This window comes from Epinephelus fuscoguttatus, linkage group LG23, assembly GCF_011397635.1.
Source record: "Epinephelus fuscoguttatus linkage group LG23, E.fuscoguttatus.final_Chr_v1".
NCBI classification, from domain to species: domain Eukaryota; kingdom Metazoa; phylum Chordata; class Actinopteri; order Perciformes; family Serranidae; genus Epinephelus; species Epinephelus fuscoguttatus.
In genome coordinates, this window is record NC_064774.1 from 27,960,505 (window position 1) to 27,975,293 (window position 14,789).

The window sequence follows — 14,789 nt, forward strand, 5'->3', positions numbered from 1 at the left end:
ACGGCATTTCGCAGGAGGCAGTTGATGATTTTTGGGGACATAACAATCAGATGTCATTGAGAAGTAACCAAAAGGGCCTAAACTACGCATTGGAGGGATATATTCATCATTTTATTGTTGAGAAGGTTGATGAAAAGCTTAAATTACAAGCCAAAATTTACAGGTCACAGTGTACGCTTGTGAACCACATCGTTGCCATGGCCATCAAATACAACAAGTGAAAGTTCCACTGAAGTTAAGGTTTTTGGCTCAGAATATGAGAAAAGGATATTGGCCTTTTTACCATCTTTACCAAGAGTGTCTCTCCGTTAGTTTGGTGCTACAGTATTTACATTTAATCATTCAGCATAACGTTTGCCAACCTTTGTTATCTCTGCGATAACAGATAAGTTAATGAAGCTAAGCTCCAGAAGTTATCGTTAGCTTCACTAGAGCCCTTTGGACAACAGCTAACAATGATGTACGATCACCAAAGTACAAAACTAGAACAAAATAGGCTAATGAACTCCCAGCAAACAAGGTGACATGATGAACAACGCAGCTAGGAGCTAACGTTAGTCTAACGTTAGGCTAACTTTAGCTAACGTTAGCTAGAGATGTTAAAGATAACTTTATATTTCTTTCCAGCAAAGTGAGAATATGTTGCCTCAAACACAATGTTGACTTACCTTAGAACAGATGTAGACGTCATTGTTAATCTTATTCACGTTGAGTTGATGTTGTGGTCTAACATTACCACACAACTTCATCCAAAGGAGACACTTTTCTCGGTTGAGATATGGCTTAGGAAGGGGTAAAAAATACACCTCGTCACCCAGCCTCTCTCAAGATACCTTGTGTTGGAGTTGCATGTACCCCATGCACACCGTTTGACCATTTTTAAACTTCAAATCTCAGAAAAAGCTCATAAAACCGAACAAAACTGACTTTCTGTAATGCATTTCAATGAACGCCCAGGCAGAGAATGTCCGAGTGTATGTGAATGGCTATACGCACTGTGATTGGCTCATCGCGTTTGTGGGCGGGACTTTGCCATAGGTCAATTGGGCCTACAGCTAAGTGAGCGTTGCAAAGTCGTAGGCCATACAGGTGATTTGTTGTGAATTTTTAAAGTTTTGAACTTTAAACAGTCACTGTAGCGCCACCATCAGGAGTGTTGGCCCCCAGTTCCTGTTGAGGAAGTTCAGCATGATGCTGGCTCTACAGTATGTGCCAAGTTTGGTTTATTTTCATGAATGGGAAGTTAGAGATCATTGAAAAGAGGAGAATATTGGCAAATACAAGAGGGACCGGCAACAGAGTTTGTAAAGAGCTCATAAAGCTGCCGCCAACAACGTAAGAAGACATAAAAAAGGACTAAATTACAGTGCACAAATTAAATCACATTTCACTGGAGTTGTACCTTGTATAGTTCCATGTGAGAGATAAATGATTGATTGACTAGTGTTCCCAGAATGTAAAACTATTTTGTATAGTGAAGGTATTTTTGTAGAAATGTGAGTAGTGATCATCCTGTCGGTGGTAAATCAATCTCAAACAGTGTCACTGCTCCTCCCATCACACTTAACAGACTCAATACGCACACAAACTCACATCACTTCTTTCTTGTGAAAAGATGCCTGTTGCAAGGTGACACTTTCACAATCTCATGTCAAAGCATTGATTCTTCCAAAGGCTGCATGTTTAAGATATGAAAGCCACAAGTGCATTTGAACCTACTAAGCCAAACATTAATCATTAAAATGACAAAGTTGACACAATCTTTTAGTCAGCTTATTTTAAGTGTACATTATAGTCAAGCAGAGATCATGACATTGTAGATTGTTTTAAGCTACTTTAGCAGATTTGCTATAACATTAGCATCATCAGTACACAACCTCATTTAGATCGTTTAAAATACACAATCAAATAATTCATTCATTTACTACAGGGTCAAACTTATATGTAGTGATGTGTAAACAGCAGTCCAGTGAAAACATCTGTAGGATATGTGAGTACACTGGTACATCTTTTGTAGACTGCTATCATCTTGCAACCATTGTCGTGACAGCATTTATATTGCGAGTCTGAGCAGCTGGAACACCAACAGAACAGCCCACCTCTTTACGTAGAGACCAGTCTTACTGGAGCACAGTGCAGTTACAGACATTGCAGCCGTGCAGCCATACTGTACACACAAAGATGATCTTCACCTTGATAACAGCTTTGCTCTTTACCTGCAGTAAGTACACTTTTTTCCTTAATACAAGAATTGCAGTGATGAAACTTTCAGAATTTTAATAAAAAATGATTTAATAGGAGTTCACGTCATGTTGTCTGTTTCAGGTTTGATCTCTGTCTCTGTTTCGGAGTTCAACACTGTGGAGGTCCAGCCTGGTGAACAGGTCACACTCATGTGCTCCAACTTTACCAGTTTTATCTCTCACATATTCTGGTTCAGACTGACCAGCAGAGCCAACATCAGCTGTATCTCCTCTATGTTGACCTCTGATACCAAAGCTTTGCTCCGTGAAGGATTTCAAAGTGGCAAATTTAATATGACCTCCAACACGTCTACCCTCTTTCTCACCATCAAACCAGTGGATGTGTCTGACTCTGGACTGTATTTCTGTGGACTTAATGCAGATGTGAAGTCAGTAATTAATAGTGCAACATATTTCATTTGTTCAAGGTACTGTTGATGCAGAGGTGTCTCTTGAATTTATGAGCCTGACGAGTGTGATCCTGGGTGCTCTGCTTATTTTCCTCATTGCAGTCATCATTGGTCTGGTTGTCAAAATCAGGAAACTTCATCCAGGTACTTATATGCTTTTATTCAAGTGCAACTGCAAAACTTCCTGTTTGCCAGAAAGTATTAACAGCTGTGTGTTTGAGCCATTAAGTGACCAGATGTTGTGTTTCTGTCATTCAGCTCATACAGAGGGACAGAATCTACACCACAGTGAGGTCCTCACATTTTAACCTTATTAACATTGATCAAAGTGTATTTTATGTGATGACTGGTCCAAGTCCTTTCTCATTTTATGATCTGATGTTTAATTACAAACTCAGCCATGTAAGATGAGTGACTGTAAATATGTTTATTTACAGAACCTGGGCTCTGATGATCTGAACTATGCATCGCTGAGTTTCCATCAAAGAGCAAAAAGCAGCAGAAGGCCTCCATCAGAGAACCAGCTGGAGACACATGTTGTGTATGCTGCCACCAGATAGACTCTGGAAACATCTGGAACTGCAGCTCACAGTGGAACTGATGCTTTGTCATATCAGACTGATACTACATACAGTATTTTCAGTGTTTAATCAATTTATTATTTATTTATTTTAATTTTTTATTTTATTTGACTCATACAGCCAAACTACTGTATCTACACTACATTTGTTATTACCAGTAAAGGTTGTCAAGTTAAATGGCAAGTTGTTGTACAGTCATTTTGTACCTATGATACATTTGGGATGGGGCCTCCAAATAAAATTTCGCTTAGGGCCCCAATTTGGTCAGGGGCAGCCCTGAAAGAGACACAAGACGACTATGAAGTGGCAGAAATACGACCAAACAAGATATGAAATTACCCAAAGACACAAAATTATCTCAATATGACATGAAATTACCTCAAAGGACCCAAACAACCACAAAGAGACACAAAACAACCATAAGGAGACACAAAATGAATACAAAGCAGTACGAAATGGCCAAAGTAAACACAAAATTACCTCAAAAGGACACAACTTTACCTTGATAAGACACAAAATTAATTTAAAGAGACCCAAACTACTACAAAAAGACATAAAACAACCACAAAGAGACACAAATCCACCACAAAGTCTCTATGTCTTGGGTGAGGTGATGGGGCCCTGTGCATATCTGTGCCCAGGGGCCCAATGTCTCCCAATGTCTCATTATCCACCCATGTGGATAATGAGAAAACTCTTCTATATATCTTCTCTATGAATACACAGATGTTTTTTTAATTTAAAAGTTTAAGTGCTGGACACAGCATGTCCTGAAAAGTCCATTCTCGGTGTATGTGAACTGGATGTTGCAATTTTTCTCATCACACTGCTGTAAGTTATATGTTGGACCATGATTAGCTTCCAGACTAGATGTGATGTCACAACATTCTGCTCATATAAGTCTTAAACTGAGATTTAAGGTGAGCACACAGAAACTTTCCTCTGCATGACAAATGTGAAAAAACAACATCTAGAGGTTGAGTTCAGAGTACTTTTGGCAGTGGGAAAGAAATTGTTTTCAGGGCAGGATATTTTGGCAGACAGAGATCTGTAGTGCCTCCTAGAGGAGACACGTTGAACATATGTTTTGGGCAGGAGTGAACTGATTATGCAAGAAGAGGAAGCATGGCAGTTTGGTGGTCTACACCCCACCTTTGTCACTGTGTTTTGTATTTCACTGACACAACACAGAGTTTGTGGCAATACATCTCTAGCGCCATCATGCTGACTGCTGGTGTCCCTCAGGGCTACATACTTGGCCCAGTGCTATTCCAGTGTTAACAGTACTGTAGCTTCAGTCATATTATTAAAGTAATACTTTACCTGCAAATTGTCCATTTGTATATCAATTACTCACCACGTGTTACCTTGAATTTGGATAATCCAAGTCTCATTTATCCAGTGGAAGTGGAAGTACATGCATTTTTTCAAACGCAACAACTGACATCACGTTAGTACAAACAGTCACATGAATGGCTGTCACCAAGACAAATGACCGAAGGTTGCAGGATGGGTCAGATTTATTTGCTTTCTATGCACCTTGGGGTTCAACTGCATACTTAATATGGATTAATAACAACAAGCTTATATTATGCGTATCTGACTATCTGAGCTACCGTATCAGACTGAAAGATCAGATGATGATATCTGTCATGACAGCTGAATAAAACTCTAAACACGGCAAAAGGAGTGTTACTTTTGCCATCTGAAACTCTTTGATACTTGTTTTGTCTCAGCTGCATCGGGCACAGATATTCGGTGGTGAATGATTTGAGCTTCCTTGTATGATGTATTCAACACCCCGCCCCTTTCAAATGAAAGCCCCTTTACAGTGATATAAACTGCCCTTGCTGTGACACAGTTGTACGCACAATGGAAAGTTTCACCTTATTAACAGTTTTGCTTCTCTGCAGCCTCAGTAAGTACTGGTGTTGAATTATTCTGAGCAGAAAATACAATTCTGATCTTCCCTTTATGCAGACACCCACCGTTATATTTTCACTCTCAAATTATTTAGTATTGAACTACTTTAAATGTTTTCTTGCTGCATATCCAAAAGGGGTAAATCTCTTGCTGACTCTACTGTTTGTTTCAGGCGTGATCTCTGTCTCAGGTTCTGAGTCTCACACTGTGGAGGTCCAGCCTGGTGAAGAAGTCACACTGACGTGCACCAACATTTCCATCAGACCGTGTCAGACCGACTGGTTCAGACTGATCAACAGAACCAAGCCCAGCTGCATCTCCTCCATGTTTGAGGCTGATGGCAATGCTTCGTTCTGTGACGGATTTCAAAGTGGATTTGAAATGAGCTCCAACATCTCCACTGTCTTTCTTAAAATCAAGCGAGTGGATTTATCTGACTCTGGAGTGTATTTCTGTGGATTCTACAAAGACACACATACAGTCATTGGCGATGCAACACATTTGAAAGTTCAAGGTAAGAATAAGCCGTACTTCTTTCAGAAATCATATTTACAGTATATCTCAAATTTATTTCCACAGTATTGGGAAAACAGCTTAAAGACAAATAAGAACCAATACTTCAGATTGTTTCTTCTTTTTTTAAAAGGTAATGGTGAATCAGACGGTGACAAGGATTCTGAGACTGAAAGTAAGGGTTTTTTTATTGCGCAACAGAGCCAGTATCACTATTGTTTAGGTCAAATTCAAATCCTATCATTTGTGTTGTAGAGGAGCCTGATGGAATGACAAACCTAATGAGTGTGATCCTGGGTGGTGTGACTGTTCTCCTCACTGTAGTCGTCATTGTTCTGGCTGTTAAAATCAGAAAACTTCAGACAGGTACAGTTGATTTATTAGTTGTTGCACATGATGAACAAATCCAAAGCTGAGTAAATGTTCAGTAACAATTCACTAATGAGACTTTTGTCTTTTGTCATTTAGCTGTGAATGAAGAGCCACAGCCAGAGAGAAACAAGGTGAACCCTATTGCTACATGTGGCATCAAAGTAAAGTAAAGTAAAAAAGTAAAAGTAAAGTAAAATCATCCCTTTTAATTTATACTTTTACAAGTTAATATCTTGTGTGCACAAGAAAAAAAAAAGTAATAATCACCTTTTCAGACTTAAGGGACTCATTGGATCTTCAAACTTTAAACTAACAGTTGAGGCTCATTAAGTTGAAGAATAACTGTATTTTGTATCAAAATCAGTGATCAGAGAAGGTTTATCTTTGGTTATCTTTACTGTATTTGGCTTACTCAGAATGTGAGCATGTTTGTCATAGCCAAACTTTTTCCCTTCTTGCCAACTATGATTTTTTCCCCATCTGAAACACATGGGAATGCTCCAACTAGTCAAACAGATGACATTTTAAGATCAAACAAAACCTGAAAACCTGAGCCTTTCTGCCGTGCTGTTGTGTGTAACTGTCTGAAGTACAGCTACAAACTGTATTATTTTAAAATTCAGACATAGTCACTGGGTGAAGGTGAGCTTTAATCTGGCCTATGTCCTGTGGCTGAGAGAGTTTTTCTTAGTCTTAATTTAAATTGTCCAACACAGCTGGGATTCCATTAACAATCATGTTTTAGCATTTAAATTAGACTTCCTTAAACTATGGTGAACAATCACCTTAGATCAAATAATTATTTTGTGAAACTTTTTTTTTTTTTTTTCGCCAACTCAGCCACAGTGTGTGTGATACGTTATGTGACTCTAAATACTCTGATTCACAGGATCTGGGCTCAGATGAACTGAACTACGCAGCTCTACGTTTCCAGGCAAAGCCAAAAAGGAGCCGCAGACCTCCATCTGAGAGAGAGGTGGAGCCACATGTTGTGTATGCTGCCACCAGATAGACTCAGGAAACATCTGGAACAGCAGCTCAGAGTGGAACTGATGCTTTATCATATTAATCTACTGTTGGGGTTTATATGTGGGCTGTGTGTGAGTTGATTCACTGGCAAAAAATAAATCTGAAATGATGCTTCTGTATTTTCTTGCTCATGTTTCTTTCTGTCTCTGAGTTTGAGAGTAAAAACAGCATGTGTAATGTGTGACAGAGGAGGAGTCAGAGAGGACACTGATGGCTGAAATGGTCTGTGCACAGAGGAGTGAGTGACGTACACATGACTTGTTTAACAGGAAGAGACAGCACAGTGTGGTCTGAGAACAACTGAGGTGAAGAGCAATGAGGTCTCTGAAGTCAAAGCTCTGTGGAAAGTATAAAAGGAAGCTGTGACAAGAAGTTTACTGATTCAATACAAAATCAAACCAGCTGCTGTTTTTGGACATTTTGGAGAAAGAATGGAGAAGAAAAACTGCTATTCTTAATGACGTGAACATTGTTCCCTTAAAGCCTGTCTCTTAATGGAGAGTCAAACAACAGCTCTGCTCTGGTCTCTGCTATGTTGACATTTTAGAGAATGTAATTATTTCCTGTTTAATTATGTATTATTTCACCCACCCACAACCCATTCTCATGTCCCTGTGTGTAACAAGCAGAGGGTACACACACTGTGAACCCCCCATGTAGATGCATGGTACTGTCTGAATAATTCGTCTTTGAAATAGCAGGAAAATACTGTGCTATAAACTTTAGACCAGGTTTTTGTTGGTCAATGGCACAATCGCTCTCTGCTGGCTAAAAATAACATTGTGCCAACAATGCGCCTGACCACACACATAAAGGGCTCAACAGCCCTCACACAGATGGGCACAAGTACATTTGCTACAAACACAACATGGGTGCTGGCCGTGAAAATGGCAATCACATCAGTCTGAAACTAGGATTGACTGTTACACTGCGCTAAGTGCCAGGTGGAAGATAGGGCCCTAAGAGTCTACAGCCTTGTTACTCCCAATTTCCACGTACTCTGTCTGCGCCATGCTATGCATCTGGGGATCTGGAGCAACCGACAGCACGTACCCTGGCCTTGTGCGACGGGAATTGATGTGATTTTTAAAAAATTGAGAGTTTACAATCCGTAGTCCGTGCATTGTGTAGTATTTTGAAATTTATCGGATGCTGTGTGCGTTCCATTTCCAGTTTGGTGCGATCTGAGCTTAGTGGCTTGATGTAAAAATCGACCTGGCACGTATCTCTGATGAATTAGAGCGCCGTGGCAGTTCTGCTACGTCTAGCGTATCTGCTACGCACTGCACTACGCTGCGCGGCACAGACGGAGTATGCGGAAATTGGGGGTCAGTGTCTCTGTGAGGCTGCACTTATCCCCAATTTCCACATACTCCGCCTGCGCCACGCAGCACAGTGCAGTGTGTAGCAGATACACTCACATTCTAGTGAACAGCTTCATTTCCACAGCGAGCACCGCGCAGCATCTCTGGAGCAATCCAGAAGTGCAACGGCGCTCCGCTTCATCGGAGATACGCGCCAGGTCTATTTTTCAGCGACTGCGCGTCCATTGCACATCAAGCCACGAAGCTCAGATCGCACCAAACCGGAAACGGAATGCACACAGCATCCGATAAATTTCAAAATACAACACAATGCGCGGATTAGGGATTGTAACGTCTCAATTTTTTAAAAATCCCGTCACATCCTGTCGCACAAGTTGTCAGTCAGTGCGAGGGTCAGAGGAAAGATGGACGAGAAGAAACTCATAGTTGAAGTGGAAAATCATAGTGTTTTGTATGACACCACACATCCTTTCTACAAGGATACAAACCGAAAGGAGAAGACCTGGTGTGAAATTGCAGGAGTTTTGGGAGTGAATGGTGCTCTTTATCGCATGATTTCACAGTTTCCATGCGTGAGCTTGCCGCTCCACTACACTACGCGGCGCTCCAGAAATGCATCCAGTAGGTGAGGGTACAAGCCGTTGGTCGCTCCAGATCCATGGCGCTGCGTAGCGCAGCGCAGACGGAGTATGTGGAAATTGGGGGTTAGGCACAGAGATGCTTTGTGCTAGGTACGTCAGCAAGCTAACATGGTCACAGTATCAATGTTAGGGGACATTTAGCAATTCATCCAACAGTTGCTGGATCATAAACTACAAAAGTCAACATAACAACCAGTGGTGGTAGAGGAAAAAGTCAGGGAAGCTCCAAAGTCCATAGAATTAATCTTCTGGGCTGGGCACTATGGATATCTAAAAAATTTCCCAAATTTCCATAGCAATGTATCTCAATAGTTTATGGATATTTCAGTTAGGACCGAATTGGGATATTTAGGGTAATTAGGGTAACCAGGTTTTTGTTGGTAAATGGCACAATCGCTCTTGCTGCCTAAAAATTACATTGTGCCAACAATGCGCCTGACCACACATATAAAGAGCTCAACAGCCCTCACACAGATGGGCACAAGTATATTTGCTACAAACACAACATGGGTGCTGGCTGTGAAAATAACAATCACATCAGTCTGAAACTAGGACTGACAGTTACACAGCATTAGGTGCCAGGTGAAAGATAGGGCCCTAAGAGTCAACAGTCTACATTCTGTGTTAAGTGATACACTTTTTTGCCACATTTGGACTTCTGTCTTTCAAATTTCTGCTATTTTTATTCAAGTGGGGTTTTTTTGTTTGTTTGTTTTATTTATTTATTTATTGAATATCCAGTAATGTGAGAAATAGAAAAAAAAGTGTCCCTTTCTGTTTTCATCAAGCAGCAAATTCCAAGGCTGTGAAATGAAGTCAGTGCTAAGGTGCCAAAAACTGTATTTCATCAAATGGCCACTTGAGGGTGGCTCCAAAATAGAATAAATCCCTATGGGTGCAGTCAGTCAGGTGGAGGTGCCTTGCTGTTGTCTGAAGTGCAGTTACAAACAACACATAATAACATAATGGTTATTTTAAAATTCAAACCAAGACAAAAAAGAGGGCCGTGGGCTGCAGGATGGGTCAGATTAATTTGTTTTCTGTGCCCCGTGGCGTCAAACTGCAGACTTGATTACAGATTAATAACAACAAACACGTTTTATGCATGTCTGACTGTATCAGACTGTGACAGATCAGATGATGGTATCTGCCATGATGGCTGTATGAAACTCTAAGAGCAGCAGCAGAATTGTTATTTTCCATCTGAAACTCTTTGATACTTGTTTTGTCTCAGCTGCATCGGGCACAGATATTCGGTGGTGAATGATCTGAGCTTCCTTGTATGATGTATTCAACACCCCGCCCCTTTCAAATGAAAGCCCCTTTACAGTGATATAAACTGCCCTTGCTGTGACACAGTTGTACGCACAATGGAAAGTTTCACCTTATTAACAGTTTTGCTTCTCTGCAGCCTCAGTAAGTACTGGTGTTGAATTATTCTGAGCAGAAAATACAGTTCTGATCTTCCCTTTATGCAGACACCCACCGTTATATTTTCACAATCAAATTACTTTGTATTGAACAAATTTAGATGTTTTGTTATTGCATATCCAAAAGGGGTAAACCTCTAGTTGTCTCTACTGTTTGTTTCAGGCGTGATCTCTGTCTCAGGTTCTGAGTCTCACACTGTGGAGGTCCAGCCTGGTGAAGAAGTCACACTGACGTGCACCAACATTTCCAGCACTTTGACTCAGACTGAATGGTTCAGACTGATCAACAGGACCAAGCCCAGCTGCATCTCCTCCATGTATGAGGCTGATGGTGAAGCTTGGTTCTGTGACGGATTTCAAAGTGGATTTGAAATGAGCTCCAACATCTCCACTGTCTTTCTTAAAATCAAGCGAGTGGATTTATCTGACTCTGGAGTGTATTTCTGTGGATTCTACAAAGACACACATACAGTCATTGCCGATGCAACACATTTAAAAGTTCAAGGTAAGAATAAGCCGTACTTCTTTCAGAAATCATATTTACAGTATATCTCAAATTTATTTCCACAGTATTGGGAAAACAGCTTAAAGACAAATAAGAACCAATACTTCAGATTGTTTCTTCTTTTTTTAAAAGGTAATGGTGAATCAGACGGTGACAAGGATTCTGAGACTGAAAGTAAGGTTTTTTTCTTTTTTTATTGCGCAACAGAGCCTGTATCAAGTCAAAGTCAAATCCTATCATTTGTGTTGTAGAGGAGCCTGATGGAATGACAAACCTAATGAGTGTGATCCTGGGTGGTGTGACTGTTCTCCTCACTGTAGTCGTCATTGCTCTGGCTGTTAAAATCAGAAAACTTCAGACAGGTACAGTTGATTTATTAGTTGTTGCACATGATGAACAAATCCAAAGCTGAGTAAATGTTCAGTAACAATTAACTAATGAGACTTTTGTCTTTTGTCATTTAGCTGTGAATGAAGAGCCGCTGCCAGAGAGAAACAAGGTGAACCCAACATTTACTTAAATACACTGTGTCTTATGGTGGTTTAACAGATGATTTCTTTTTTTAAAATTATCCCTTTTAATTTATGCTTTTACAAGTTAATATCTTGTGTGCACAAGAAAAAAAAAAGTAATAATCACCTTTTCAGACTTAATGGACTCATTGGATCTTCAAACTTTAAACTAACAGTTGAGGCTCATTAAGTTGAAGAATGACTGTATTTTGTATCAAAATCAGTGATCAGTGAAGGTTTATCTTTGCTTATCTCACTGTATTTGGCTTACTCAGAATGTGAGCATGTTTGTCATAGCCAAACTTTTTCCCTTCTTGCCAACTATGATTTTTCCCCCATCTGAAACACATGGAAATGCTCCAACTAGTCAAACAGATGACATTTTGCGATCAAAAAAAGAAAAAAAAACCTGAGCCTTTCTGCCGTGCTGTTGTGTGTAACTGTCTGAAGTACAGCTACAAACCGTATTATTTTAAAATTCAGACATAGTCACTGGGTGAAGGTGAGCTTTAATCTGGCCTATGTCCTGTGGCTGAGAGAGTTTTTCTTAGTCTTAATTTAAATTGTCCAACACAGCTGGGATTCCATTAACAATCATTCATTCATTCATTCATTCATCTTCTAACCGCTATTCCTCTTGAGGGTCGCGGGGGGGCTGGAGCCTATCCCAGCTACATCGGGCGAGAGGCAGGGTACACCCTGGACAGGTCGCCAGACTATCGCAGGGCTGACACATAGAGACAAACAACCATTCACGCTCACATTCACACCTATGGACAATTTAGAGTTATCAATTAACCTAGTCCCCACTCTGCATGTCTTTGGACTGTGGGAGGAAGCCGGAGTGCCCGGAAAGAACCTGCGCTGACACGGGGAGAACATGCAAACTCCACACAGAAGGGCTCCCACGCCCGGGATCGAACCGGCAACCCTCTTGCTGTGAGGCGAGAGTGCTAACCACCACACCACCGTGCCACCCCCATTAACAATCATGTTTTAGCATTTAAATTAGACTTCCTTAAACTATGGTGAACAATCACCTTAGATCAAATAATTATTTTGTGAAACTATTTTTTTTTTTTTGCAAACTCAGCCACAGGGTGTGTGATATGTTATGTGACTCTAAATATTCTGATTCACAGGATCTGGGCTCAGATGAACTGAACTACGCAGCTCTACGTTTCCAGGCAAAGCCAAAAAGGAGCCGCAGACCTCCATCTGAGAGAGAGGTGGAGCCACATGTTGTGTATGATGCCACCAGATAGACTCAGGAAACATCTGGAACAGCAGCTCAGAGTGGAACTGATGCTTTATCATATTAATCTACTGTTGGGGTTTATATGTGGGCTGTGTGTGAGTTGATTCACTGGCAAAAAATAAAACTGAAATGATGCTTCTGTATTTTCTTGCTCATGTTTCTTTCTGTCTCTGAGTTTGTCTGAGAGTCAAAACAGCATGTGTAATGTATGACAGAGGAGGAGTCAGAGAGGACACTGATGGCTGAAATGGTCTGTGGACAGAGGAGTGAGTGACGTACACATGACTTGTTTAACAGGAAGAGACAGCACAGTGTGGTCTGAGAACAACTGAGGTGCAGAAGAGCAATGAGGTCTCTGAAGTCAAAGCTCTGTGGAAAGTATAAAAGGAAGCTGTGACAAGAAGTTTCCTGATTCAATACAAAATCAAACCAGCTGCTGTTTTTGGACATTTTGGAGAAAGAATGGAGAAGAAAAACTGCTATTCTTAAAGATGTGAACATTGTTCCCTTAAAGCCTGTCTCTTAATGGAGAGTCAAACAACAGCTCTGCTGTGGTCTCTGCTATGTTGACATTTTAGAGAACATAATTATTTCCTGTTTAATTATGTATTATTTCACCCACCCACAACCCATTCTCATGTCCTTGTGTGTAACAAGCACAGTGTACACACACTGTGAACCCCCCATGTAGGTGCAGGGTGCTATCTGAATAATTCATCTTTGAAATAGCAGGAAAATACTGTGCTATAAACTTTAGACCAGGTTTTTGTTGGTCAATGCTCTCTGCTGGCTAAAAATAACATTGCACCAACAATGCGCCTGACCACACACATAAAGGGCTCAACAGCCCTCACACAGATGGGCACAAGTACATTTGCTACAAACACAACATGGGTGCTGACCGTGAAAATGACAATCACGTCAGTCTGAAACTGGGATTGACAGTTACACTGCGCTAAGTGCCAGGTGGAAGATAGGGCCCTAAGAGTCTACAGCCTTGTTAGTGTCTCTGTGAGGCTGCACTTAGGCACAGAGATGCTTTGCGCTAGGTACGTCAGCAAGCTGACATGGTCACAGTATCAATGTTAAGGGACATTTAGCAATTCATCCAACAGCTGCTGGGACATAAACTACAAAAGTCAACACAACATCCAATGGTGCTCCGAAGTCAATAGGATTCATCTCCTGGGCACCATGAATGTCTGTACAAATTTCCATAGCAAAACATTTAAAATCGTTGATGGATATTTCAGTTAGGACCAAAGTTAAAGACCAATCAGGTGACCAAATGACCAACATTGCCATTACTCTAGTAATAAACAAGTCAACTTTCCATTCAAATGTAGCACAACTTTTAGCCAAATTTCAAGAAAATATGCAAAAAAGAAAAAGTGAATAATGCTCATTTCCATCAGCTACTGTTCTGTGAATATTAGGAATTGGGGGTACCAAGGTGAACAGTTGGCGAATTTGCATTTCTAGAATAGTGAAGGCCTGACTTGCCCTGCACTGCCTTACTCTGCCTCTGATTGGCTTACCCTGACATTCTTACCCTAACCAATATCATTCCTCTCACCTAACTCTAATCAACTGAAGCAACAAAGGCAACAGGTAGTAACCAATCAGAGAGAGTGCAGGATGAGTAATGCTTTCGCTATCCTAGAAAGCACTAATTCGCAAACAGTTGGTGTTAAGCGACGGGGGGAACCAGATGGTGGGTGTTATGCTTCCACCACAACACAATTACCATGAATGTATAGAGAGAACTGGATACAGCATTGGAGGTGGGGCCCCTTTCATGAAAGTGCTCAATGGCAAATGAAGCCCCAAAAATTTTCTGCTTTGCTTCCAAATTTGTTGGACTCATGGAACAAGTAATAACTTGAATGGGGAAAAATATATTTCATCGCAGCATGACAGCTAATGGTTAGCCCAGCTAAACGTGCACACAGAAATAGTAATGTTTGTTCAATCATTGTGTTTATAGACTTTACGAACATCGGATTAGTCTCAACGGTGATACAGTAATGTGAAAAATGTGATATAT

The 14,789-nt window shown here is 40.7% G+C and overlaps 1 protein-coding gene across 3 annotated transcripts; it reads left to right on the plus strand.

Annotated features, from left to right (window-relative positions):
• The first annotated feature begins 4,994 nt into the window (after positions 1-4,994).
• On the plus strand, positions 4,995-12,781 carry LOC125884488 (uncharacterized). Of its 3 annotated transcripts, none has more exons than XM_049569559.1 (6): positions 4,995-5,152; positions 5,330-5,671; positions 5,804-5,845; positions 5,926-6,036; positions 6,139-6,173; positions 12,627-12,781. In XM_049569559.1, the coding sequence occupies exons 1-6, from the start codon at positions 5,107-5,109 to the stop codon at positions 12,747-12,749; spliced, it is 699 nt and encodes a 232-aa protein (XP_049425516.1). In that variant the 5' UTR covers positions 4,995-5,106; the 3' UTR covers positions 12,750-12,781. The 3 variants fall into 3 exon arrangements, with proteins under 3 accessions (XP_049425516.1, XP_049425515.1, XP_049425517.1); XM_049569558.1 differs by lacking the exon at positions 12,627-12,781 and adding an exon at positions 6,932-7,153; XM_049569560.1 differs by lacking the exon at positions 12,627-12,781 and adding an exon at positions 6,932-7,061 and having other exon boundaries at positions 6,139-6,227.
• Positions 12,782-14,789: the final 2,008 nt, after the last annotated feature.

Bases quoted from the DNA above. Each gene is read 5' to 3' on its own strand.
- LOC125884488 (XM_049569559.1), top strand. From the start codon at position 5,107: ATGGAAAGTTTCACCTTATTAACAGTTTTGCTTCTCTGCAGCCTCA. The intron at 5,672-5,803 runs GTAAGAATAAGC...TTTTTTTAAAAG, and splicing joins AACACATTTGAAAGTTCAAG to GTAATGGTGAATCAGACGGT. The intron at 6,174-12,626 runs GTGAACCCTATT...TCTGATTCACAG, and splicing joins CACAGCCAGAGAGAAACAAG to GATCTGGGCTCAGATGAACT.